The 25860-nt window shown below is 45.8% G+C and overlaps 1 protein-coding gene and 1 long non-coding RNA gene across 2 annotated transcripts; one reads left to right on the forward strand and one right to left on the reverse strand.

The window, feature by feature from the left end:
- The first annotated feature begins 209 nt into the window (after nucleotides 1-209).
- LOC149443564 (uncharacterized) lies at nucleotides 210-16967 on the forward strand. Its single transcript, XM_089655572.1, has 7 exons — nucleotides 210-291; nucleotides 7234-7331; nucleotides 7420-7647; nucleotides 7727-7933; nucleotides 8050-8191; nucleotides 10923-11646; nucleotides 11770-16967. Exons 1-7 carry the CDS (start codon nucleotides 210-212, stop codon nucleotides 12374-12376), a joined length of 2088 nt encoding a protein of 695 aa, XP_089511698.1. The 3' UTR covers nucleotides 12377-16967.
- Nucleotides 16968-20711: 3744 nt separating this feature from the next.
- On the reverse strand, nucleotides 20712-22108 carry LOC149443565 (uncharacterized). The gene is made up of 2 exons (XR_016306654.1): nucleotides 22032-22108; nucleotides 20712-21931 (listed from the first exon to the last, which is right to left on the reverse strand). It is a non-coding gene; the product is annotated as an uncharacterized LOC149443565 (long non-coding RNA).
- Nucleotides 22109-25860: the final 3752 nt, after the last annotated feature.

A 25860-nucleotide genomic window follows, 5' to 3' on the forward strand; every position in this document is an offset into this window, starting at 1 on the left:
TGACACTACAGCAAAGTCGTTCAATACCGGCATAGATTAGGCAATGATACTAACGGGATGGTGAGGAAAAGCATGACATCATCAGCATACATACAGATTCTGAAAGGTGAAACCAATAAAGGGTAACCAGAGATCTCCGAATGTGATCTGATTGCAATCACCAAAGGTCCCAACACCAGTGCAAACAATAGGGATGACAGAGGACAACCATGACGGGTACCTCTACCCAATGTAACAAAGTCAGAGTTACAGCCGGGAAGTCTGATCCTTGTTATGGGAGAGTCATAGAGGGTGAGTATACCAGATAAACACTCATCACTGACACCCATTCTCTGCACCCAGGAAAACAAGGCCAAAGGACACCATCGAAGGCCTTATTAGTGTCCAAACTCAGTAACAAAACTTCTCTGGAGTGCAAATTGGCTCCTGACTAATGTGTAATGTAAGGAGAATGTTGTCACTGATAAATCTGTCCGGGATAAAACCTGATTGGTCTGGAGACACCAAAGCCCCTTTCATTCTTTAACCCCCCCGGACATTCCTAAAAGAGCCTCAGATTTATATACATTTTCTGTTACAAAGGAATGTTTCCTTCCTCCTGAGCAGCAATGTAAGGGGCTCTATGCTCCATACTCCTGACCCCGGCACTCCATCATTGTGTTGGCTGCATAGTGTAATGATTGCCCATTGGCTGCCTGTGTAGTGTCATCATTGCCCTTTGTAGGCCATGTATGGTCAGGATGGTCCTTGTCTTGTCTATTTATTGTCAGTGCTGTTTGTTTAGAGGACCATATTACTAGAATTTATCTCCACAATGAGGAGAATGTTCCGGCCCCGGAAGTGGGGGAATGTTCTGCCCCTGAAGGGGTTAATCTGGGTTCCCACACTATATAAGTGTGTATCATCATCTGCTGGAGATAAAAGACGTCACAGTGACTATGGAGGAAGAGGACGGACGTGACCGTGGAGGAAGAGGACGGACATGACTACGGAGGAAGAGGACGGACGTGACTATGGAGGAAGAGGACGAACGTGACTATGGAGGAAGAGGACAGACATGACTATGGAGGAAGAGGACAGACGTGACTATGGAGGAAGAGGACGGACGTGACTATGGAGGAAGAGGACGGATGGACGTGACCATGGAGGAAGAGGACGGACATGACCGTGGAGGAAGAGGACAGACGTGACCGTGGAGGAAGAGGACGGACGTGACCGTGGAGGAAGAGGACGGACGTGACCGTGGAGGAAGAGGACGGACGTGACCGTGGAGGAAGAGGACGGACGTGACCGTGGAGGAAGAGGACGGACGTGACCGTGGAGGAAGAGGACGGACGTGACCGTGGAGGAGGAGGACGGACGTGACCGTGGAGGAAGAGGACGGACGTGACCGTGGAGGAAGAGGACGGACGTGACCGTGGTGGAAGAGGACGGACGTGACCGTGGTGGAAGAGGACGGCCGTGACCGTGGTGGAAGAGGACGGCCGTGACCGTGGAGGAAGAGGACGGCCGTGACCGTGGAGGAAGAGGACGGCCGTGACCGTGGAGGAAGAGGACCGACGTGACCGTGGAGGAAGAGGACCGACGTGACCGTGGAGGAAGAGGACCGACGTGACCGTGGAGGAAGAGGACGGCCGTGACCGTGGAGGAAGAGGACCGACGTGACCGTGGAGGAAGAGGACCGACGTGACCGTGGAGGAAGAGGACCGACATGACGGGGGATAAATAGGAAAAAAACATCTTATTACCTCCCCTGCTGTCACGTCCAGCAATGTCTCTGATATGCTTCCTGTCTGCACCTGACATCACTTCCTGTCTGTGCCTGACATCACTTCCTGTCTGCATTCCATAGAGACTTCCTGTGTGAGTATAGGTGAGATCAGCACCTTGTGGAGTTCAGAGGAACTGCAGCCCCGAGATCCATCCCATAATCCCCCTTCCTGTATAATATGTACCTTACAGGGATACTACGGGAGATGAAACATTACTGAATAAAGGAAGAAGAAATAAATGTAACTCTTATGTAACCAACTGTTCAACAAACATCTCTTATTACATATAGAAAAGTCTTACAAACACAGAACACAAAATACAAATGTATAGCTAATGAGAGCGATCCCGCCAAACCTGATCCTTCTGGGGGGGACAATGCAAAATATATATCAATCCACTCATAATGACATCATCTTCTGGGAGTGTCTGCACATCCATCCATTTCATACACATTTCATTGTCTCAGCAGATCTCCTGCAGCCTATTAGCTCCCATTTCCCTCTCTATATCTCAGCGGATCTCCCGCAGCCTATTAGCACCCATTTTCCTTTCTATGTCTCAGCAGATCTCCTGCAGTCTATTAGCACCCATTTCCCTCTTTATGTCTCAGCAGATCTCCTGCAGCCTATTAGCACCCATTTTCCCTCTCTATGTCTCAGCAGATCTCCTGCAGCCTATTAGCTCCCATTTCCCTCTCTATGTCTCAGTGGATCTCCTGCAGCCTATTAGCACCCATTTCCCTCTCTATGTCTCAGTGGATCTCCTGCAGCCTATTAGCTCCCATTTCCCTCTCTATGTCTCAGTGGATCTCCTGCAGCCTATTAGCTCCCATTTCCCTTTCTATGTCTCGGCAGATCTCCTCCAGCCTATTAGCACCCATTTCCATCTCTATGTCTCAGCGGATCTCCTGCAGCCTATTAGCTCCCATTTCCCTCTCTATGTCTCAGCGGATCTCCTGCAGCCTATTAGCACCCATTTCCATCTTTATGTCACATATTACAACAAGCAGTCACAAAGGTAAATGTATAATAAAAGCAGAGAGGGAGAGAAGGCTGATAAAGCAGCTCATCGATGAGAGGTACATAAGAACATACAATGTCAATACAAAACAGTGACATGGCCATCAATCACAAACGATCGGAGCAGACAGATCGGTGTCATAGGTGTCCCGTGGGTCCTGAACTGCCTCCAGCGCAGGGACAGTAGCAGGGTGTAAAGCAGGTAGGTACTCCAACTTTCTCATTTCTGCTCTGACCTTCATCAGTGCCGGTAACATGGGGGACATAGAAGACAGCCAATGCATGGGAATGGTTCTCCTGGCTGCCCTCAGAATGGAGGTGGAAAGTTTCCTCGCACATTTAGAGAGACCCGAAAAGGTAGACCCAACAGAAAGTAAATGGGCTCAAAAGGGACAGGAGCCAGGAAAAGTAACCACAATGGGGTAAGGACCTCCCCCAAAAGGGCGCAATGGACCGGCAATCCCAAAAAATGTGGAAAAGAGTGTCAGTTTCCGTCCCACAACACCAGCAAACAGAGGAAACATTCAGGTTATGATCATGGAGAACCTCAGGGGTCCGATACCAAAACATCGGGGTCTTAGAAGGATTTTCTGTATACATTACACACACAGAAGATTTAGAAGAGGCCTCCCAAATCCTACTCCATTGATCCAACCCAATATCACATTGAAGGAAACGGGACCATTTACACGTATAAAGGGGAGAACCAATAGAAAAAGGGCGACATCTACAAGCAATGTATACGTAGCGGAAATGATGTCCCGGTGGTGTGGGCCTTGGAGGCAGATATGCTCTAAAGGGGTAGGTTGTTCAAGAGTCAGAGAAGAGGCTTTGGAGGCAAAAATGTGTTGTATCTGTAGATAAGCAAAATACTGATGGGGTGGAATGCGAGCGGCTTTTTGAATGTCAGGGAAGGATTTAAGGTTGTGAATTACAGAATTGACCAAATGTTGCAATTGGAATAGATTAACCTCAGCCCAAGGACGGACTCGACCAATGGCCAGACTATCTGGGAGACTTGGATTAAAAATGATGTTGGTCAAGGGGGAACACTTAGAGCCTAGGATGAATCTAACCCTACACCTCCTCCATATAGACAACATAAACTGCATGGGTCCTAATATGAGAGGAGAGGTAGTGCGGGCTGTGACAAAATAAGTCCCCCTCATTCCCTCTTTACACCAAGTCATGGGCAGACATGCACGCCTCGGTTAGCTAGTCGCTGTGGCCGTGTGGGTGGGATCTGTGACAGCCTCTGATGACTCCTCTGTCATCCAATAAAGCTGATGGACCTCTGATGTCTTCCTTGTCCTACGATGAAGCTGATGGACCTCTGATGTCTCCCTTGTTCTCTGATGAAGCTGATAGACCTTTGATTTCTCCTCTGTCCTCTGATGAAGCTAATGGACCTCTGATGTCTCCCCTGTCTCCAATGAGGCTGATGGACCTCTGATGTCTGCCTATCCTCTGATGAAGCTGATGGACCTCTGATGTCTCCCTTGTTCTACAATGAAGCTGATAGACCTCTAATGTCTCTCCTGTCATCTGATGAAGCTGATGGACCTCTGACGTCTCCCCTGTTCTCAGATGAAGCTGATAGACCTATAATGTCTCTCCTGTCATCTGATGAAGCTGATGGACCTCTGACGTCTCCCCATCCTCTGATATCCACCAGTCAATGTTCACTGAAGGAAGGGGGATCCAGGAGCGAACATTCACTAAAGGAAGGGGAGATCCTGGAGCAAAGGCTCACTCCAGGAGGGAGAAATCCAGGAGTGAACGTTCACTATGGGAAGTGGAAATTTAGGAGTAAATGTTCAATGAAAGAAGGGGAGATCCAGGAGAGAATGTTCACTAATCTCCACCCCTCTAACTGGCATCGCCCCCTGTGCCGATCCTAGGTGTGCCTGGAGGAGAGCAGAAGAATGACTCTGTTGTGTCAGACTTCTCCCTTCTAACCCCCGACACCACGAGCCCAATAGGCAAACACTGCGCCCAACTGATGCTTCATAGCTACTTTCCAAGGTAGAGCTATTCCCTCCCACACCATGCAATATAGAGGCCTGAATACGCATGCGCGTGCCCGTATGGCACCAGTAACTTCAGTCTCTTGGTAACAGGATGAATGTTGGGGTCTTCAGCGAGACACTTTCATTGGTGCACTTACACTCCTATGGTAAAGTATCATTGTAATCCCGTGGCAGGATTTGTATAGCAAAGCAAACACTGTGTCTGTATAGCAGGACCATCTACACAACCCAGTGCCTGGTGAGTATGGGAGAAGTGTCATGTCTCTGTGTGCCGTGTTCCTGTCATCTGCCAGGGGGCAAAATCCCTCTCACCAGATCCTGGGACTAAGGCCCAAACCATGGTCCTGGAAATGACCGGCTCCTGTGGTCACCTCACGATGAGCCCTTCACACTGTCGGTGTAGGCACTGTACTGTAGGCCACATCTCTCAGGTTGGATGTTCCCTGACTGATGCAGATACCTAAACATGGAGTGAACTGACCCTGAGCACTTCTCTGCCAGGTCCAGACTGTCTCCTGCCACATGCAGACTGCCTCCCCTCAGGAAAAACAAGATGGAGTCCTTCACTCTGCTCTCACTAAGCATGCTGGTCTCTGTAGTTCCATCCCTCATATCAGATTATCAGGACTGCATATTCCACAATGCTTTGCAGCTGCACCTCCTGCTTGAGAAAGTCCCTGTCATTGGCTCCTTTAATACCTCTTCTGATTGGTTCTGTGTTACAGTCTGAGAGGAGAAGGGAGGGGCTGAAATCCCTGACTGCCTTGTGTGTATCCAGTGCAAGTGTCAGATTTCACAGGAGATGCCAGTCAGCAGGTTACAGCAGTCACAGATAGGAGTCATTTCCTCCCCTACACAAGGATCTACAGTCCATACACACCCAGCACAAGGCCGGGCCACACTACCAGACGCTTCTCGGGGCTGCAGTTCCTCTGAGCTCCACAAGGTGGGGATCTCACTTCTACCCAGACAGGAAGTCTCTATGGAAGACATACAGGAAGTGATGTTAGGTACAGACAGGAAGTGGTGTCAGGCAGAGACAGGAAGTTTCGGGTGAGAGCTGAGTTGGGAGGAAGCAGAGAGGAGACGTTGCTGGAAGTGGCAGCAGAAGAGGTAATAAGATGTTATTTCCTATTTACACCCAGTAACCACCCATCATGTCCGTCCTCTTCCTCCATATTCACATCCGTCCTCTTCCTCCACAGTCACGTCCGTCCTCTTCCTCCATAGTCACGTCCGTCCTCTTCCTCCATAGACACGTCCGTCCTCTTCCTCCATAGCCACGTCCGTCCTTTCCTGCATAGTCGTGTCCGTCCTCTTCCTCCATAGTCATGTCCGTCCTCTTCCCCCATAGTCACATCTGTCCTCTTCCTCCATAGTCACTGTGACGTCTTTTATCTCCAGCAGATGATGATACACACATATATAGTGTGGGAACCCAGATTAACCCCTTCAGGGGCAGAACATTCCCCCACTTCCGGGGCCGGAACATTCTCCTCATTGTGGAGAGGTGTCACCTTCTCACCTCATCAGTCTATACCAAAGGATTATACCACTTTTATAAGTGGCGGGGGATGGAGAATCCTATGACATCACATTGACCTCACAGCTCCTCCTCCCAATGCCCCTCCATCCAGAATCAGAGAATCCTATGACATCACACTGACCTCACAGCTCCTCCTCCCAATGTCCCTCCATCTGGCTTTTTTCTGATGCTCTTAGGATGTGGGGCCCCTTGGTATCCTCACATGTAAAGTGGGACTGTTGGTCCTGCGTTGTATGTAATGACATCAGAATGCTGCAACAAGCCTATACCCTGCGTAGTGTGGGGGTCCTGTGGGGGGAAATTATACCTCAGCCTGAAGTGGGGCTTTAATAAAATGGAGACCTGAATGGAGAGGTGAGGAGGATTCTGGGAATATCATTTGATGTGACTATTTGTGTTCAGATGTAGAGTTTTCCTCCTGTGAAGTCTGGAGATCATATGACATCACATTGCCTCCACCTCCCTCCCTGATAGAAGAGAGAAAGAAGAAGAAGATTCTAGAAGTCACCAGAGAGATCACTGAGCTGCTGACAGGAGAGGTGAGCGGTGCCGGGAATTCTGGGACATTCTCCAGTAACAGACAAGGGATGTGTCTGGATGGTGACTGTATCATTGTGTGTGTCAGGTTCCTATAAGGTGTCAGGGTGTCACTGTCTATTTCTCCATGGAGGAGTGGGACTATTTAGAAGGACACAAGGATCTCTACAAGGACGTCATGATGGACAATCAGCCGCCCCTCACATCACCGGGTAAGAGGAGACTTTATTGTAAAGGAGAGAGCAGTACGGAGGATCCACCTAGATCCCCCATCATCTGATAAACACATAGAAACAATGGATTCAGTCAGTGTGTGTGTTTCCTACAGATGGATCCAGTCATGGGAACCCACCAGAGAGATGTCCCCGTCCTCTGTATTCCCGGGATTCCACACAGGAAGGTCACACCATCCCTCACCATCATCAGGTAGATGAGGAACAATCACTGATAGTATCATTAGGATCTGTACATTATCTGCATTGTTACCATTGATGGCATTTTATTATATATTCAGAGTGGAAACCTGAGAAATTCTAAACTTGACGTTAAAGAAGAGATAAAAGAGGAGGAGGATGAGGATGGGGGGATGGAGGAGTCAGAGCTTCTAAAGGAACACAAAGATCTGTACCAGGACACCATGGTGGAGTCATCCAGCTACAGGAACCCACCAGAGAGATGTCCCCGTCCTCTGTATTCCCGGGATTCCACACAGGAAGGTCACACCATCCCTCACCATCATCAGGTAGATGATGACAATTATTGGTAGTTGTGATTTATACACAGCATTTTTGTTACAATTAATGTTTTATTATATCTTTCAGAGTGGAATCCTCGGGGATGATAATATTGATGGTAAAGAAGAGTATAAAGAGGAGGATGAGGAGTATGGAGTGATGGAGGAGTTTTCAGAAGGACACAAGGATATGATGGAGCCACCTAATACCATGAACACACCAGAGAGATGTCCCCGTCCTCAGTATTCCCGGGATTCCACACAGGAAGGTCACACCATCCCCCACCATTACAAGGTTGGTGGGATGGAGCATTTAGAACATGGACTCATAGAAGTGATTTTTTTATGTGATGCCACAATATTGGAGTTCATGTTTTACAAATGAACTCTTCTATTATTATTTTGTTTTAGGTTGAAGATCTAAATGATATAAAAGTTGAGGTGAAAGCAGAAGAAGAAGAGGCGTATGTGAGGGATGATCAGCAGTCTATGGAGGAGGATGGAATAACGGGGACATTTATAGAGGAGGACACTCCTACAGAGATCAGCACAGGTGGGTCATGAACACTAAATCCATTCCTCCACCCATACTGCTCACTGATTGGTCCAGAGTAGGGCGGGGACTGGGTGATATCAGCCTGTAATCCCCTGGTCACTTTCCTGAGCTGTGTTCCCCGTCCTGTATTCCTGGATTTCTCTTGGATAATCTTCCTTCTCTGTGCTGCAGACACAATTTATGTATCTAGACTGGATTTATGGAGGTTCTGGGGATCAGCTGGCAGAAAAATGTTGATGCTCACCTTAGACGTTACTAGACCTAGACACCTGGGGTGTGTGCTTTGAGTTTTCTGCCCCATGCCCAGGTCTAGTAAGATCTCTGACAGAACATTTCTCCCAGGGTTCCTTGCTCTGTGGTCTGCTGGCTGTGCCGGGTGGAGGGATATGTCTGTAGTGTCTCAGACCCAAGTCACTGAGTGCAGTCTCAGGAGATGGGAGGCAGCGGTGTGGGATCTCTGCAACTTGTCTACAGTAAACATTTAAACTTCCACTGATTACTAAATACCAATATTATGAGTCCTGACCCTTACACTGTATACTCTGTTGTACATTAGATACTCATGACCCCTGCACTATATACTCTATGTTGTACATTACATACTCCTGACCCCTGCACTATATACTCCGTTGTACATTACATACTCCTGTCCCCTGCACTATATACTCTATGTTGTACATTACATACTCCTGACCCCTGCACTATATACTCTATGTTGTACATTACATACTCCTGACCCCTGCACTATATACTCCATGTTGTACATTACATACTACTGACCCCTGCACTATATACCCTATGTTGTACATTACATCCTCCTGACCCCTGCACTATATACTCTGTTGTACATTACATCCTCCTGACCCCTGCACTATATACTTTATGTTGTACATTACATACCCCTGACCCCTGCACTATATACTCTATGTTGTACATTACATACTCCTGACCCCTGCACTATATACTCTATGTTGTACATTACATACTCCTGACCCCTGCACTATATACTTTATGTTGTACATTACATACTCCTGACCCCTGCACTATATACTCTATGTTGTACATTACATCCTCCTGACCCCTGCACTATATACTCTATGTTGTACATTACATCCTCCTGACCCCTGCACTATATACTCTGTTGTACATTACATCCTCCTGACCCCTGCACTATATACTATGTTGTACATTACATCCTCCTGACCCCTGCACTATATACTCTATGTTGTACATTACATACTCCTGACCCCTGCACTATATACTCTATGTTGTACATTCCATACTCCTGACCCCTGCACTATATACTCTATATTGTACATTACATCCTCCTGACCCCTGCACTATATACTCTGTTGTACATTACATCCTCCTGGCCCCTGCACTATATACTCTGTTGTACATTCCATACACCTGACCCCTGCACTATATACTCTATGTAGTACATTCCATACTCCTGACCCCTGCACTATATACTCTATGTTGTACATTACATACTCCTGACCCCTGCACTATATACTCTATGTTGTACATTCCATACTCCTGACCCCTGCACTATATACTCTATGTTGTACATTACATCCTCCTGACCCCTGCACTATATACTCTGTTGTACATTACATACTCCTGACCCCTGCACTATATACTATGTTGTACATTACATCCTCCTGACCCCTGCACTATATACTCTGTTGTACATTCCATACTCCTGACCCCTGCACTATATACTCTATATTGTACATTACATCCTCCTGACCCCTGCACTATATACTCTGTTGTACATTACATCCTCCTGACCCCTGCACTATATACTCTGTTGTACATTCCATACACCTGACCCCTGCACTATATACTCTATGTAGTACATTCCATACTCCTGACCCCTGCACTATATACTCTATGTTGTACATTACATACTCCTGACCCCTGCACTATATACTCTATGTTGTACATTCCATACTCCTGACCCCTGCACTATATACTCTATGTTGTACATTACATACTCCTGACCCCTGCACTATATACTCTATGTTGTACATTACATACTCCTGACCCCTGCACTATATACTCTATGTTGTACATTCCATAGTCCTGACTTCTGCTCTCCCCCTCCCCCCACTTCTATATATACACATAATATGGATTCTCTTTTGTTCCCCCCATTTCCTCCCAGCTGGACATTTTATATCGGATGATGTGATTGGAGCACAGACTTTTACATGGTGATAATAATGTGATAACATCCTCCAACTTTGGACCCTTAAACAGAAAGTGATAATGAGGGAGGAGTCAATACCCCAATGATGGTGGTCTTCAGGATCAGTCCAGTCTTCATCTTGGTTGTTCTCCCCCCCATCCTCACTCTCTGACCTCTGGTGGGGCTCAGCCCCGCTGTTCTTCATGACTAAATCATGGACTAAATAAGGAAGTGCAGTACTTCTTGTGTTGGGAAGATGGCGATGAGTGATAGAGGGGGTGGGGACCCTCATCCTATAATCCCCTCATCACTGTCCCTCCTATAAAAGACAGTTCTGGTTGTTTCCTCACTCTCTGACTAAGGTCCATGAATAAAGAAATGACCTGGTAGGAGATCAGAGAAGCCATTTCCTAGTTCTCTTGAGGGTGGAATTGTAAGCTCCTCCGAGACCAAGCTGCCTGATGTGGGCGGAGTCCTGGTTTGGGGGAACCAATCAGCTCCTGTCTAGTAATCCTCTTTGTCTTTGTATTTTAGTCCATGGCCGGGAGATGAGGAAAACATCCGAGGATTGTCTCACTTTGTCTCCAGACTGGAAAGTAGAAGATGAGGACATCATACAGTATAGTCCAGGAGAAAACCCGGCTCCCTCCAATGTCCATCCGACACCACCCAGTGTAGATGGACCATCGGATTCCTCGTATCCTGAGGAACCTCAGACTGTGCGGGACCTGGCCGGCCTTCCAACAGGGAAGAGCTTTCCCTGTACTGAGTGCGGGAAGGTTTTTCATCATAAATTCCTTGTTATTAGGCATAAAAGGTCTCACACGGGGGAAAAACCATATTCCTGTCCTGAGTGTGGGAAACGTTTTTCTCAAAAGTCCCATCTTGTCAGACATCAGAGATCTCACACTGGGGAGAAGCCACTTTCCTGTTCTGTGTGCGGGAAATGTTTTTCACAGAAGTCCAGTCTGCACAAACATCAGAGATATCACACGGGGGAGAGGCGGTATTCCTGTCCTGAGTGCGGAAAGTGTTTTTCAGAGAAGTTCAATCTTTACAGGCATCAGAGATCTCATACAGGGGAGAAGCCATATTCCTGTCCTGAGTGTGGGAAATGTTTTTCACTTAAGTCCAGTCTTTACACACATCAGAGATCTCACTCAGGGGAGAAGCCGTATTCCTGTCCTGAGTGTGGGAAATGTTTTTCAGTGAAGTCCGATCTTTCCATACATCAGAGATCCCACACAGGGGAGAAGCCGTATTCCTGTCCTGAGTGTGGGAAATGTTTTTCACATAAGTCCAATCTTTAAAAGCATCAGAGATCTCACACAGAGGAACCTCAGACTCTGCAGAACCAGGCCGGCCTTCCAACAGAGAAGAGGTTCCCCTGTAATGAGTGTGGGAAGGGTTTCCGGTGTAAATCAGAGCTTAATGCGCATAAAAGATTTCACACGGGGGAGAAGCTGTATTCCTGTCCTGAGTGCGGGAAATGTTTTTCAAGGAAGCCCAATCTTCACAGCCATCAGAGATCTCACACAGGTGAGAAGCCGTATTCTTGTTCTGAGTGCGGGAAATATTTTTCAAGAAAGTCCTATCTTTACAAACATCAGAGATATCACACGGGGGAGAAGCCACATTCCTGTCCTGAGTGCGGGAAATGTTTTTCACAGAAGTCCAATCTTTACAAGCATCAGAGATCTCACACAGGGGAAAAGCCATATTCTTGTTCTGAGTGCGGGAAATATTTTACAAGGAAGTCCAGTCTTTACAAGCATCAGAGATCTCATACAGGGGAGAAAGCATATTCTTGTCCTGAGAGTGGGAAATGTTTTTCAGTGAAGTCCCATCTTTATACACACCAGAGATCCCACACAGGGGAACAGACATATTCCTGTTCTGAGTGCGGGAAATGCTTTTCACAGCAGTCCCATCTTTCCAGACATCAGAGATCCCACACAGGAGAGAAGCCACTTTCCTGTCCTGAGTGAGGGAAATGTTCCTCACTGAAGTCCTGTCCTCCTGTACATCAGGGGTCCCACACAACCCTGGAGGTGTATTAGTGCCTTGAGTGCGGGAAATGTCTTCTAGATGAATGTTGCTGGACATCCCAGCTCTCATGTGGGGAAGAAGCACACCCTGATATACATCTCAGATATACTCCATGGCTGATCCTTATCATGGAAGAAACAGTTGATAAGGAGATCAGAGGTCCCCAAAGACATGGATGAAGTATGGGAAAGGGTTGGCCATTGATGGTAGAAGAAGAATAAAAATGGAGTCATTGGCTGAGTTTATAAATTGTTGAATGAATGGACCATCATTCATCCAGATGTGACCAGTTTGGTCCATACTTGAAGGAGAAGTTCCCCTTTCCGGCAGAATTTCCCTCCCATAATACACAGAAGCGTTCTCTGATGCCGTCTCTGGCCCGGCCGTCCCGATGGGCTTTCCTCTCCCCTCATCCACAGGACCATCACTTGTCTGTCAGTTTATTGGAACAGATTTTCAGATTGCATCATTTCCTGTCCATGTTATCTCAGCATTCACTTCCTGTAGGCCACTTCCCAGAAGTCTTCACTTCCTTGTTGCATCACAGAGGGGGATGTGACAGGGCGTGTTCACCACTCTGGACCACACCTCCCTCATTATAATACCTTCCTATACAATTTGATTGGACAATCTCCTTTAGATCTCCCACCAGGTATGTAGTACAAGGGCAGACAAAGTCCAGGGCAATGAAATGTGTGTACCCCATTATAAATGTGCAAAGAAAACAAAAAATGGCAAACGCATGTAAATGCATAAAACACAGAGAGTGATAAAAGTGATGATATAACTGATGAGAAAACAAATAATAGGAAAAATGCAGCACAACTAAATGTGTAGAACTTCCTATAAATGTGCAAAGAAAACAAGAAAATCACAAACTGGTAAACGCATAAAACACAATGAGTGATAAAACTGGATAAAGTGCAATAAACCCCGACTTCCCTTGTCCATACAGAGCTTCATAATCCATCGTTCCCCTTTAAACGTCATAAATGCTATAAACGCATGTAAACGCATACACATAAAACTAATATAAACAAACACAGAATCCATAAAAGTCCCGAATTATCTAGTGAGAGATTTCTGTCTTCCAAGTATTGTGTTCTGTGACATGCACACGTCATGAATGCTCAATACATAGTTGCTGACGTGCCCCACGCACGGTGCGTTTCAGGCCCCATTCACACCCAGAGTAGAGGGAACGCAGGTTTTTTGACACACATAGGGCGGCCCATTAATTGCAATAGGCAGTGCTACATGGCAGAGTAGCTCATGGGACATTTTGGCGGGGTGCGTGTTGCATATTTTTTACTGCGTGTGTAGTGATGTGATCATTTCTTTGCCCATTTTCCAGTGTATACTTCTGTTATGCAGTGTTTGTTTTGCCCTTTTCCAATATGGCTGCTATGCTCTCTGTGCACTGAGGATGAGGTCATCAGAGAGAGCACTTGTGGAAGAGAGAGGTGTGGATTTCCTGCAGAGAGAGCTCAGACTGTAAGTGTTGCAGCCTCCCCTCACTGAGACATGCAGAAAACACTGTTAATGCTTTAATGTTCCTGTGTGGAAGATACTTTATGTTGGATGGTCACTGAATGTGATTTCTCCAATACATGGACTTTCATATACAATGCTGTGTGGATTACTGTCTATGTGGATGATACATTTCTCAGTTGGGATTTCACTTGTTATCCACAAGCCCCAATTGAGTGGAGGAGCTAGTGCTTGTTAGAGATCTTGTCCTGATCACACAGATTATAAGGATTCTGCTCCTGAATTTTATACAGGTGGGGCCATCATACCCCAGTAGCCACAAAAATTGTACAAAGAGCGCTACACGTGTTTTGCTGGATTTGTCACCTGTTTTTTAATGTGGTAAAATATGTTCTTGTTTCTGTGCTGGGTGTGCTGTTAGCAATTAATGACACTGAAAGGACAAATAGGTCATTTTAGGTGTATAAAGGGGCCATACACTATACCATCTGATTGTACAATCTTCTTTAGATTTACCAAAATGATACAATAGGAGGACCTACCATCTATCCGATCAGGCTGGCCCTTGCACTACATCAGGGGTGTCCCGGGGGCTGCATGTGGCCCCAGGGAATTTAGCAGGCAGCCTGAGCCCATCTGGGGTAGCCAGGCAATGCACGTGGGGAGAGTTCCCGGGGATGCTGTGAAGAAAACATTGATGGGTGAAAGGTGTGTACCAATGAGGTCAGTGCAGGATTTGTGTCCTAATGAGATCAGCTGGTAATCTACTTCCTGGTCTTACTGGATCCTCCGTCCTCTGTCTACATTCCAGGAAGTGAGAACGATTTCTAAGACATTGACCAAAGACTAAGGTAAGGCCTTGTTCTCCAGACCAGAGACATCTTGTATATTTGTGCAGTGAGGCACATGAATGGTGTATTGGTGTAGAGGGGGATGGATTCTAGAAACAAAGGTGACCTTAGCCTGTAACTTCATGCTGCTCGTTGGCTCCATATAGTGGCTATAATGTTGTATTGCACTATTTTTACTGATGGGTTCATTTCAGAAGAAATACTGTATGATGGTCACTAGATGGCGCTGACAATCAGAGGAAATCACTGTGTTACTTGAACTATGGCCCTCATATTTCATGGCTGAGTGAATGTTTGTCACAGTCGTCCAGTGAATTTCCTATGAAAAGACCCCTTAGTGTCCTTGGTCAGGATGGCTTCTTACTAATACCTGAGCTCATACTCCCACACTTGTGACTACAGGAGACATTGAAGGAAAGGAAGTTCTCTAAACCAACAATATTAATCTTGAATGAAAATATGACATTGGACCATTAGAACCAGAACCGGCCCAATGCAGCATTTTCCATTTTATATCAACCCACTTAGCAAATATCCTAACAATATTTCACTTCCCCCATTCACACAGAAGGGATGTTTCTGCACTTTCCCCGGGATAATCGCTACGTGGTCATTTATGGATCCATGTCAGGAGACATTTCTATAAAGACGGGAAGTATGGAGCAGAGAAATGAATAGACCTCCCAGCAATGTTATTACCAGGCTGCAGCTAGGGGGAGCTCTAATGTCACCCCAGCAGAGTGATCCCATCTAGCCCACATTAACCCTCTCACTGCCAGAGCTGTTTCTGCATGATTTCGCACACATGGGAAAATGCAGATTTTGGTCCTGAAGATGAGATAAACCCCCAAACATCTATTCTGTGACATCAGAGGCCCTGGAGAATAAAATGGTGGTAGTTCCAGTTTTGTATTTCACATGATTAAGCTCAATGATTTATCAAGATTAAATTTCAGTAAATAAATACTCTAAATGTAATATTAGAGCACAGAAATGCAAGATTTTACTAATTTTATGGGGGATAAAATGTAAAATATGTGGTTGTGCTGAGTGAATAGACATCCAACATGTCCATCCTTAGAATGGTGTCTGCTGATGAAATGATGGAAAATGTTGGTGCCCTAAACCCCCCCGAGGTGATCATTAACCCTTGTGCTGCCATGGATGGGTGTTGTACTGACCTATAGAACTGCTTCCAGCTGGCCAGGTCAGTACGACGTATGTCCATGGCTTTCCCCTTCTGCTATAACCTCATGGTCTCCTGAGCTTCCCTCCACTCCACAGACCCTCTGCCTGTCCTCTAGGATGGCTCCCTGCACCTCTAACATCCCCCCTACAGCACCGATCCCCCCACGCAGCACCCATTGCTCACCCACAGCACAGATCTACCTTTAGCTTCCCTGCTGCTGGCCTCTTCTCCCCTCCCACCAGCTTCAGCTGCTGCAGGGGAGCTACGGGGAATCAAAATGTCTAAATATTTCCCCCTGCCGCTCAGACTCCCCCCTTGTCCTTAGACCTCTTACTGATCCCCTGAAGCACCTTCCCTGCAGTGCTGCTTTGCCGGCTTCCCCTCTACCCCCGCCCATGGCTGTAGCTGCTGCTGGAGTGGGAGATCAGTGTGGCGTTCAGGATGGAGAGTGGAGGGTGGGCATGTCATGTTTACCAGCCCCTTCCTGAATGAACACAATGATTGATCAGTACCGATCACTCCTGTATTCATTCATCACTGAAGCCTAGTAAAGAGTGTTTTCTGTGCTTTAGTTTCATGAATGAATAGATGAATGCATCTGTACAGTAGTGTGATGGGAGTGACTTTTGGGGGTGGGGGAACCCTGTATTATCTCCCCAAATCCCTCTTATGTGTAAGGCACCCTGTGCCAGTTAGGGGTGCAGAGTGGAATGTCCTGATGTTGTGTAGACATGTATAGGTGGGGTGTGGAGGTTGTTCATTGTTTACTGCCACATGGTTGTGCCATTGTTCTATTGTGTGTGTATTGTCTACTGCCACATGGTGTATCCCTTTGTTCTATTGTGTGTCTTGGTTTGGTGGGGGGTGTTTCCTGCAACCCTTCTCCCTGATGGGTTGGCCTGCTGATGTGTTTCCTGTTCCTGGTTGTATTTCCCCGCCCTGTGTATATATCTTGTGTTTGTGTTAAAATAAAGCAGTCTCACTTCCTGTCTTAAGAAACCTGGTGCTATTTCCTATATGGTCAGCGGTGGTGTCCGTGGATCTGTGTTCAGACAGGGAAGCAAGAGTCTAACAGAAATACCCTAGTGCAGTCGGGGTCCGGTTCCGTTACAAGTAGACTCCTATTTATTCATCTACAGTGCAGGTGAGGTTGCATTGAGAACTCCATTAAAGATTTCTTTAGTCCTCTGATATCTAACCACCCCCCCCCCCAAAAAAAATAAAATTTAAAATTCTTTACAGGGCACATTACAGCATAGGCCCATGCCAGTCCTTGTTCACCCACACAGATATACAGTGGTGCTCTGTGTATCCCTGTACAAGCAGTCCCATTGATGACAATTGGTACACAGCAACTGCACAGACACAGCTGCTGATCTCAATCTTGTTGTCTTATTATAATGAAGTCCACACAGGAACAGTTCATATGACAAATCTATTGTCTTATATCAGTAATGGAGGACGTATGACCAGGGTGTATTATATATGTACTATTCCTGCAGCAACCAATAGTCCTTTTCCAGAGAGATGCATTTATGCAGATAAAGATATTTGTTACAGGTGACAGAAATCCAGCTGAATATTTGTAAATGTTACAATGAACAACAGTCCTCAAAGTCCCATTCAAGATACTTCATATGAAGCATAGAGATAGTACACCATCCAGCATATGTCCGATATATAATATACACCCAGGTTGCTCCCATGCATACAGTAATGTGAGTTATGATCTCTACCTATCATCTGTGTTTTGTCACCCGTATATATATATATACACACACACACACACAATATACTACAAATCTGACATCCATGTGGATGCATGTCCCAGAAGTCACACTGTCTGCATTCAGGGCTGTGCACCCTCCTCATGGATGGCAGGATGGGAGCAGCAGCTATGTCCTCCATGCAGCCACTGAATCCCCAATGACACCAATGGGACCGCACAGCACGTGTCCATCACCGTGTGGGGAACCGAGGCCTGGCAGGGCGTACACTATAGGATTTCCTGTGTGAACGAGGCCTTAGGAAGAAGGGTCAGCCACACACCTGAGGATTGATGAATATAGTGTGTATTTATTGATCCATAGGACACACAAAACACCAGGACATGAATACAGGACCTGTTAACGCGTTTCACACCATCTCATGCTTAATCACAACAAAGAAAACAACAAAAGTGCCCCCTTATATAGGTGTTAATTAATAAAGAACACCTGTCCTAATCAGCACTCCTGCATCCTGAGGATACACCTACTAATACATTGTAACAAGACATAGAAAACCATTGTATCAAAAGCAGTGATCTCAGAGAACAAGAAAGGAAGAAAAGAAAAAAGGAAAGTAAAGTGGAATAAAAGGAGATACAAAGAAAGAGAAAAAGAATAATGGATACAAATAATTTTGAAAAAACAATTATGAAAAAATTATAAATGAAAAATAGAATAACAAACACAGATAAAAGTGAGTAAATATCCCAAGATATGAGCTAAGAAGTCACATTTGTAAATAATCAAAATTTAAATGCAAAAAAAACGCATAAAAAAAACAAAAAATGTATGTCTACTTGGAATAAAATACAAAAAAAAAAAAATCACAAAAAAACATACATATTCATACCAGAATATATAAAAACAGCAGAAAAATAAATTGCTAAATATATATCAAAAAAGTAACGCATCAAAAAACAACACATAAAAAAAAAAAAAAATGGAATATATATATACACATGTATCTTTGAACGAGGCCTTAGTAGGACTGTAGCAGGAATGAACACCAGAATTGGCAGGTCCACCACTGGCGCCCTGTGCTTTTCACAGATGAGAGCAGGTTCACCCTGAGCACATGTGACAGACGTGAAAGGGTCTGGAGAAGCCGTGGAGAATGTTCTGCTGCCTCTAACATGGTTCAGCATGACCGTTCTGGTGGTGGGTCAGTGATGGTCTGGGGAGGCATATCCATGGAGGGACGCACAGACCTCTACAGGCTAGACAATGGCACCCTGACTGCCATTAGGTATTGGGATGAAATCCTTGGACCCATTGTCAGACCCTACACTGGTGCAGTGGGCCCAGGATTCCTCCTGGTGCAGTGGGTCCTGGGCTCCTCCTGGTACAGTGGGTCCTGGGCTCCTCCTGGTACAGTGGGTCCTGGGCTCCTCCTGGTGCAGTTGGTCCTGGGTTCCTCCTGGTACAGTGGGTCCTGGGCTCCTCCTGGTACAGTGGGTCCTGGGTTCCTCCTGGTACAGTGGGTCCTGGGCTCCTCCTGGTGCAGTGGGTCCTGGGTTCCTCCTGGTACAGTGGGTCCTGGGCTCCTCCTGGTGCAGTTGGTCCTGGGTTCCTCCTGGTACAGTGGGTCCTGGGCTCCTCCTGGTACAGTGGGTCCTGGGCTCCTCCTGGTACAGTGGGTCCTGGGCTCCTCCTGGTGCAGTGGGTCCTGGGTTCCTCCTGGTGCAGTGGGTCCTGGGCTCCTCCTGGTGCAGTGGGTCCTGGGCTCCTCCTGGTGCAGTGGGTCCTGGGTTCCTCCTGGTACAGTGGGTCCTGGGCTCCTCCTGGTACAGTGGGTCCTGGGCGCCTCCTGGTGTACGACAATGCCCAGCATCATGTGATGAGAGTATGCAGGCAGTTCCTGGAGGATGAAGGAATTGATACCATCTCCTGGCCTAAATCTAATAGAACCCCTCTGGGATGTCATGTTTTGGTCCATCCAATGCCCCCAGGTTGCACCTCAGACTGTCCAGGAGCTCAGTGATGCCCTGGTCCAGATCTGGGAGGAAATCCCCCAGGACACCATCCGTGGTCTCATTTGGAACATGCCCCGACGTTGTCAGACATGCATACAAGCACGTGGGGGCCATACAAACTACTGAGGACCATTGTGAGTTGCTGCAATGACATTCCAGTAAAATGGACTCGCCTGCTGCATATTTTCTTCACTTTGATTTTCCGGGTGTCTTTGAATTCAGTCCTCTGTAGGTCGATCATTTTCATTTCCATCAAATGATGGGGCATCCTTACGTTCCTAACATATTAACCAGTCCATGTCAGTATAGAGATCCAGCAGGAGATTTCTCCCCATTCAGATCTGATGGGTTTTCAAAGTTGTCCTTTCATTTTTTTGAGCAGTGTATGAGTATCCACCAGAAGTGAGTCCCCCCTCACATATGTGTAAATATTTGATTCCCTCTTTTCATGTGACAACACTGAAGAAATGACACTTTGCTACAATGTGACGTAGTCAGTGTACAGCTTGTATAACATGGAAATTTGCTGTCCCCTCAAAATAACTCAACAAAAACGCCATTAATGTCTAAACCGCTGGCATCAAAAGTGACTCCACCCCTAAGTGACAAGGTCCAAATTGGGCCAATTAGCCATTTTCCCTCCCAGTGTCATGTGACTCATTAGTGTTACAAGGTCTCAGGTGTGAATGGGGAGCAGGTGTGTTAAATTTGGTGTTATCGCTCTCACTCTCTCATACTGGTCACTGGAAGTTCAACATGGCACCTCATGGCAAAGAACTCTCTGAGGATCTGAAAAAAGCTTTGTTGCTGTACAGTGAAACTCTCCAGTGAAATCTCCTCTCCTCAATTACTAGTCGGATTCTCTCTATTACCTCCTGTATGTACAAAACTCCCCCAAATCTCTCCCCTCTTCACCATCCATTAGAAATTGGAGGAATTGTTTCTTCTTCCTGAAATCCAGACCTGGAGAGGAATAGAAAAGAACCAACAAACCCCACAAAGTCTTTTTATAGAGATTTATTCCATCAAATCCAAACTATTCTACACATATTTATTCCATGGAATATGAAGAGATTTTTCTATCAATAATCCCATCAAATCTGCGTGTTTATTGGACTTTATTCCCAGCAATAATCAATCAGGAATCCATGCCAGCAATCATCAGATCAATAGGAATGTTTCCAATATCCAGTGATCACGGTTTGATCCTCCAACATAACCAGTGCACAGAATGATAAATCTATCCCATGAAATGGATCTTATTGATTGGTTGATGTCATTGATTGATCTATTGATTCCCTTCTATGATAGAATAGATTGATTTCTCCATGTATTGATCATCCTCTCCATATATCTCTTCACCTTGTCTAACATCATACAAATCCTGAATGCTATAAATCTCAGTCATGATGTGTCCTCATCATCCACAGAGGAGAATTGGGATGAAGGATGGAGAGCACTCCCCTCTGTCCTCATTGTCCACAGAGAAGAATTGGGATGAAGGATGGAGAGCGCTCCCTTCTGTCCTCATTGTCCACAGAGGAGAATTGGGATGAAGGATGGAGAGCGCTCCCCACTGTTCTCATCTGTCCACAGAGAAGAATTGGGATGAAGGATGGAGAGCACTCCCCTCTGTCCTCATTGTCCACAGAGGAGAATTGGGATGAAGGATGGAGAGTGCTCCCCACTGTCCTCATTGTCCACAGAGGAGAATTGGGATGAAGGATGGAGAGTGCTCCCCACTGTCCTCATTGTCCACAGAGGAGAATTGGGATGAAGGATGGAGAGCGCTCCCCACTGTTCTCATCTGTCCACAGAGGAGAATTGGGATGAAGGATGGAGAGTGCTCCCTTCTGTCCTCATCGTCCACAGAGAAGAATTGGGATGAAGGATGGAGAGTGCCCCCCAATGTCCTCAACTGTCAGCACAGGAGAATTGGGATAAAGGATGGACAGTGCTCCCCGCTGTCCTCACCGCACTGTCACTGTGTGTTCAGTGTCTTCTACTTGTGTAGGAGGAATCTTCATGTCGTAAACAGAAATTTCCCAGCATGCTGGTCTCATCCATGGTGGCAGTTTTGGTGTGAAGATCCAAAATCACATCTTTATTTTGTAGTAATGAATACATTAAGGAGCAACAATATATAAAGTTGAGGAATCTGAGGAACAGTGAATTCACTCTTCAGTAGATATCAAGCATTAGAGCCAGTCATCTTCTGATTCTGAAGAAAAGGAAAATGATGAATAGTCAGTGTCATGAACAGGTTAATCTGATATCATTCCATTCTGGACATTCTCTTCAGATCAGGATCCATTTATTACCTGCAGAGGAGGAGGCGGCTTCACAAGAATCATTTTCTAATCTTCTTCTGTATAGAATTATCTGCCCAGGTGCAAACCTTCAATGAAGAATACAATGAGAGTGTTAGAGGGGGAAATGTTGCTGATGATGGAAAAGGGGGAGCTGGTACTGTGCTCTGGAAGAAATGACGGCCGTTTTTATATACACTAATGGTAACTATTTTTATGTCAGGGCAGCCATCAAATGGGGCCCCTTACACAGCTTTAGGCCTGCCCTTACCCCCCCCCCCCCACAGGCCTGATCACCAACATTCTCTAGGGTCTGCCCACTGACCATCCCACCAAGTTCTTCAGTGCACCCACATTTATTTTAAATCTTTCAACTTAATATATGAAAATAAAAATTGTATTCCAAGTCATAAGTGCTTTCAATATTTAACAGTAAGGAATTATATTTTGGCCAAAGAGCAGCAAATAGACATCCCCATTTATTTAGCAAAGAGACAGTTGAACCCAGCAAAGAGACATCCCCATATATTTAGCAAACAGAGATCCCATATATTTAGCAAAGAGACATCCCCATATATTTAGCAAAGAGACATCCCCATATATTCAGCAAAGAGACATCCCAATCCAGCAAAGAAATGGAATGGCCCAATCCAGCAGAGACATCCCCATATATGCAGAAATGAGACATTCCAATCCAGCAGAGACATCCCCATATATGCAGAAATGAGACATTCCAATCCAGCAAAGAGACATTCCAATCCAGCAAAGAGACATTCCAATCCAACAAAGAGACATCCCAATCCAGCAAAGAGACATCCCCATATAGCAAAGAAACAGTCCAATCCAGCAAAGAGACAGCACAATCCAGCAAAGAGACAGCAAAATATTACAAAGAGACATCCCCATATAGCATAGAGGAGGTTGAATCTAACAGATATCCCAATCCAGCAAAGAGACCACCCAATCCAACAGAGACATCCCCAGATATTCAGCAAAGAGACATTCCAATACAGCAAAGATACAGCCCAATCCAAAAAAAGAGACATCCCCATATATCAAAGAGAAATCCTCGCATAGCAAAGAGACATCCCAATCCAGCAAAGAGACATCCCCACAGAGCAAAAAGTCTCCCATATAGCAAAGAGACATCCAATCTAGCAAAGAGACAGCCCGATCCAAAAAAGAGACATCCCCATAAAACAAAGACACATCCCCATACAGCAAAGAGACAGCCCAATCCAGCCAAGATACTTCTGAATCCAGAAAATAGACAGCCCAATCCAGTAAAGAGACATCCCCATACAGCAAAGAGGTGGTCCAACGCAACAAAGAGACATCCCATTTAGCAAAGAGCCTGATTCACAAAGAGACAGTCCAATCCAACAAAGAGAAAGCCCAATCCAGCAAAGAGACATCCCAATCTAGCAAAAATACATCCCCATATAGCAAAACACAGATCACAATCCAGCAAAGAGAGAGTCCAATCCAGCAAACAGACATCCCCATATAGCAAAAAGACATCCTCATCCTACAAAAGAGACAGTCACAAACAGCCCAATGATATATTGCAGTATTGGTAAACTTACCTGTGTCTGGTCCTAGGCACACCACCCCTGTCATCTTCTCCCCCCCTCCTCGCGCTCATCATCATGCTCCTCATTCCCTGCACACACACAGTATGGAGCAACCAGGCACATAGCGGGGGGGGGGGGGGGGGCATGGGCAGGGGGATGTAAGCAGCACATTCATTGGACACAGAGAACATTGGTCTTTGGGTTCATGTAACCTCTGTTAGGGTGTGTGGTGGGTGGGGTACAGTAAGTACTGTAGATGGTCAGTAAGCAGTGAGTGGATGGGGAGTCTGTGCTGACATACATGGAGAGGGGGTAGCATTCTGGGTATGGCTGTGTCTGCTTTCTAAGAATTTTCAGTGATAATGGCCTGGCTGTCTTTGTTTACAAGGTGCCTCAGAATATGAAACAAATGAACTCCACATGGGTGGCCAGGCCCCCTACATGTGTATTGGCTTCCCCCTGATAGCAGCCCTGTATGTCTTCCTGGATATGTGTGTGATGTGTAATGTACAAATCTGCAGCCGTACAATGTACGTCAGAGGTCTCCTATGCTGGGAGGAGATCTGACGTATGTCTTGTATGTAGATGGTGGGATGTGTGAGCCCAGTATGCAAATACACCAAACCATCTCCTCTGTCCTCACACTTTAAGGATTTGAAAAGTGTCCCTCATTTATAGGTCCACATAGGGTTGCCACCTCATCCCTTTAACACCAAACACATAATAATTACACAGGTTCTGTGGCTGATTAGGTGGTACTTAAACTCACCTAGTGCCTTATCTGCATTAAATTAGCCTCAGAACCTGTGTCATTCATATGTATTTGGTTTTAAAGGGATGAGGTGGCAACCCTAGGTCCCCACCACCCTGTGAAGCACCCATCACTGAGGACCTATCACCATGGCAGGGGTCCATATACTCATTGCCATCCCTCCTATGGTATAGCAGACTGTATGCCTCTTGTGCTGGGCTGTTATGTGTACAGGCTGAGAACACACATCAGTTATATAAATTAGATAGACGGAGGGCTTTTTATGAAAGTAACATTTTGTTTTCTTTAAAGGTAGAATCTTGTGGAAGATTGTAGGACCTGACTAAGATTATTAGTGGTGGATCTGATGTTCCTCATCCACCCATCTCCAATGATAAAACTTGGGATGAGGAATACATTCTCCATCATCTGGGAGATCTGTGACTGGCACAGGAAATCTCAGTCATCTCATTATCTGTATAACTCCAGAGACCTCCAATGGGTTCTACAGACATTGTATAGAATGGTTGTCACCCCGTCCTTCCATTTTCATTACAGTGCAGCCTGGGTGTCAGAAGACAACTCCCCCCTTCCATCATCATTACTATCTAATGTCTACATTTAACTATTCACAGTCTAAGGCTTAGTATGGGTGTTACCCCAATATATAACAGTGCTTACTCTTCAGTCAGAGTGAATCCGGCATTTTGGAGGACCTGACAAAAATTATCAACTTCTGCGTCTGACATATATTCATCAACGTCCAATGATATGTCCAGTTCGGTCAGAGTTTGGTTTGTGGTGATCAGTGAACAAAGATCATCATAGCACCAGAATGTCGCTTCACAGTCCACAAGTCTGAGGGGAGAAACAGAAGAAAGGTGAAATGTTCTTCCAGTGACTGGCAGAAGTAGACACATTCCTATGAATAATCAGTGGGCGGGTCTTAGAGAATGAAATGTTGGGACATTTGGATGGATAAAGTCATGGAATATTGGTTGGACCCCCCTGTGAAATGGAGGTGATTTGTCACCCACCTGAAAAGTCTTAGTCTTGATATACACTGTTGCGGGTACTTTGCAGCATACGTGGTGATGCACACATTGGAGGGGTGAATGGCTCCATATAGATTTCACACTAAACTGCGGCACATAAATGGAAACCGCCCACATAGGAAATAATGGGATTTCTATTTGACATGCAACAAAATCCATGAGTATTGCTGCATGAAAACAGACAAGTGTGCATAGGACCTTAAGGCTGATATCACATGTATAAAAGAGACTCATCCAACCAACACTGAACTCCTTATACTAAACACTGATTGGGTAAGCCCATCTTTATTGTTCTCTTAAAGTGGAACAAAACCCTCCCGTCCCTTGCAGCCCAGGAAGGTGCCATTTTATCCTGCGATTATCCTGCAATTAATTGACAACTTCATGGTGCTGCACACGTGATCAGCTATGACTTCAGATATCTGAGGTCTTGAAAGTTTGGTTTAGAGCTTCTATAAACA

The sequence above is a fragment of the Staurois parvus genome, unplaced genomic scaffold, assembly GCF_062004578.1.
Source record: "Staurois parvus isolate SC_StPar_1 unplaced genomic scaffold, SC_StPar_1.0 ptg000849l, whole genome shotgun sequence".
Classification (NCBI taxonomy): domain Eukaryota; kingdom Metazoa; phylum Chordata; class Amphibia; order Anura; family Ranidae; genus Staurois; species Staurois parvus.

Excerpts from the sequence above, each read along its gene's own strand:
- LOC149443564 (XM_089655572.1), top strand. The coding sequence starts at position 210 with ATGACGGGTACCTCTACCCAATGTAACAAAGTCAGAGTTACAGCCGGG. Across the intron at positions 7,332-7,419 it reads CCATCCCTCACCATCATCAG|AGTGGAAACCTGAGAAATTC; the intron begins GTAGATGAGGAA and ends TTATATATTCAG. Across the intron at positions 8,192-10,922 it reads TCCTACAGAGATCAGCACAG|TCCATGGCCGGGAGATGAGG; the intron begins GTGGGTCATGAA and ends TTTGTATTTTAG.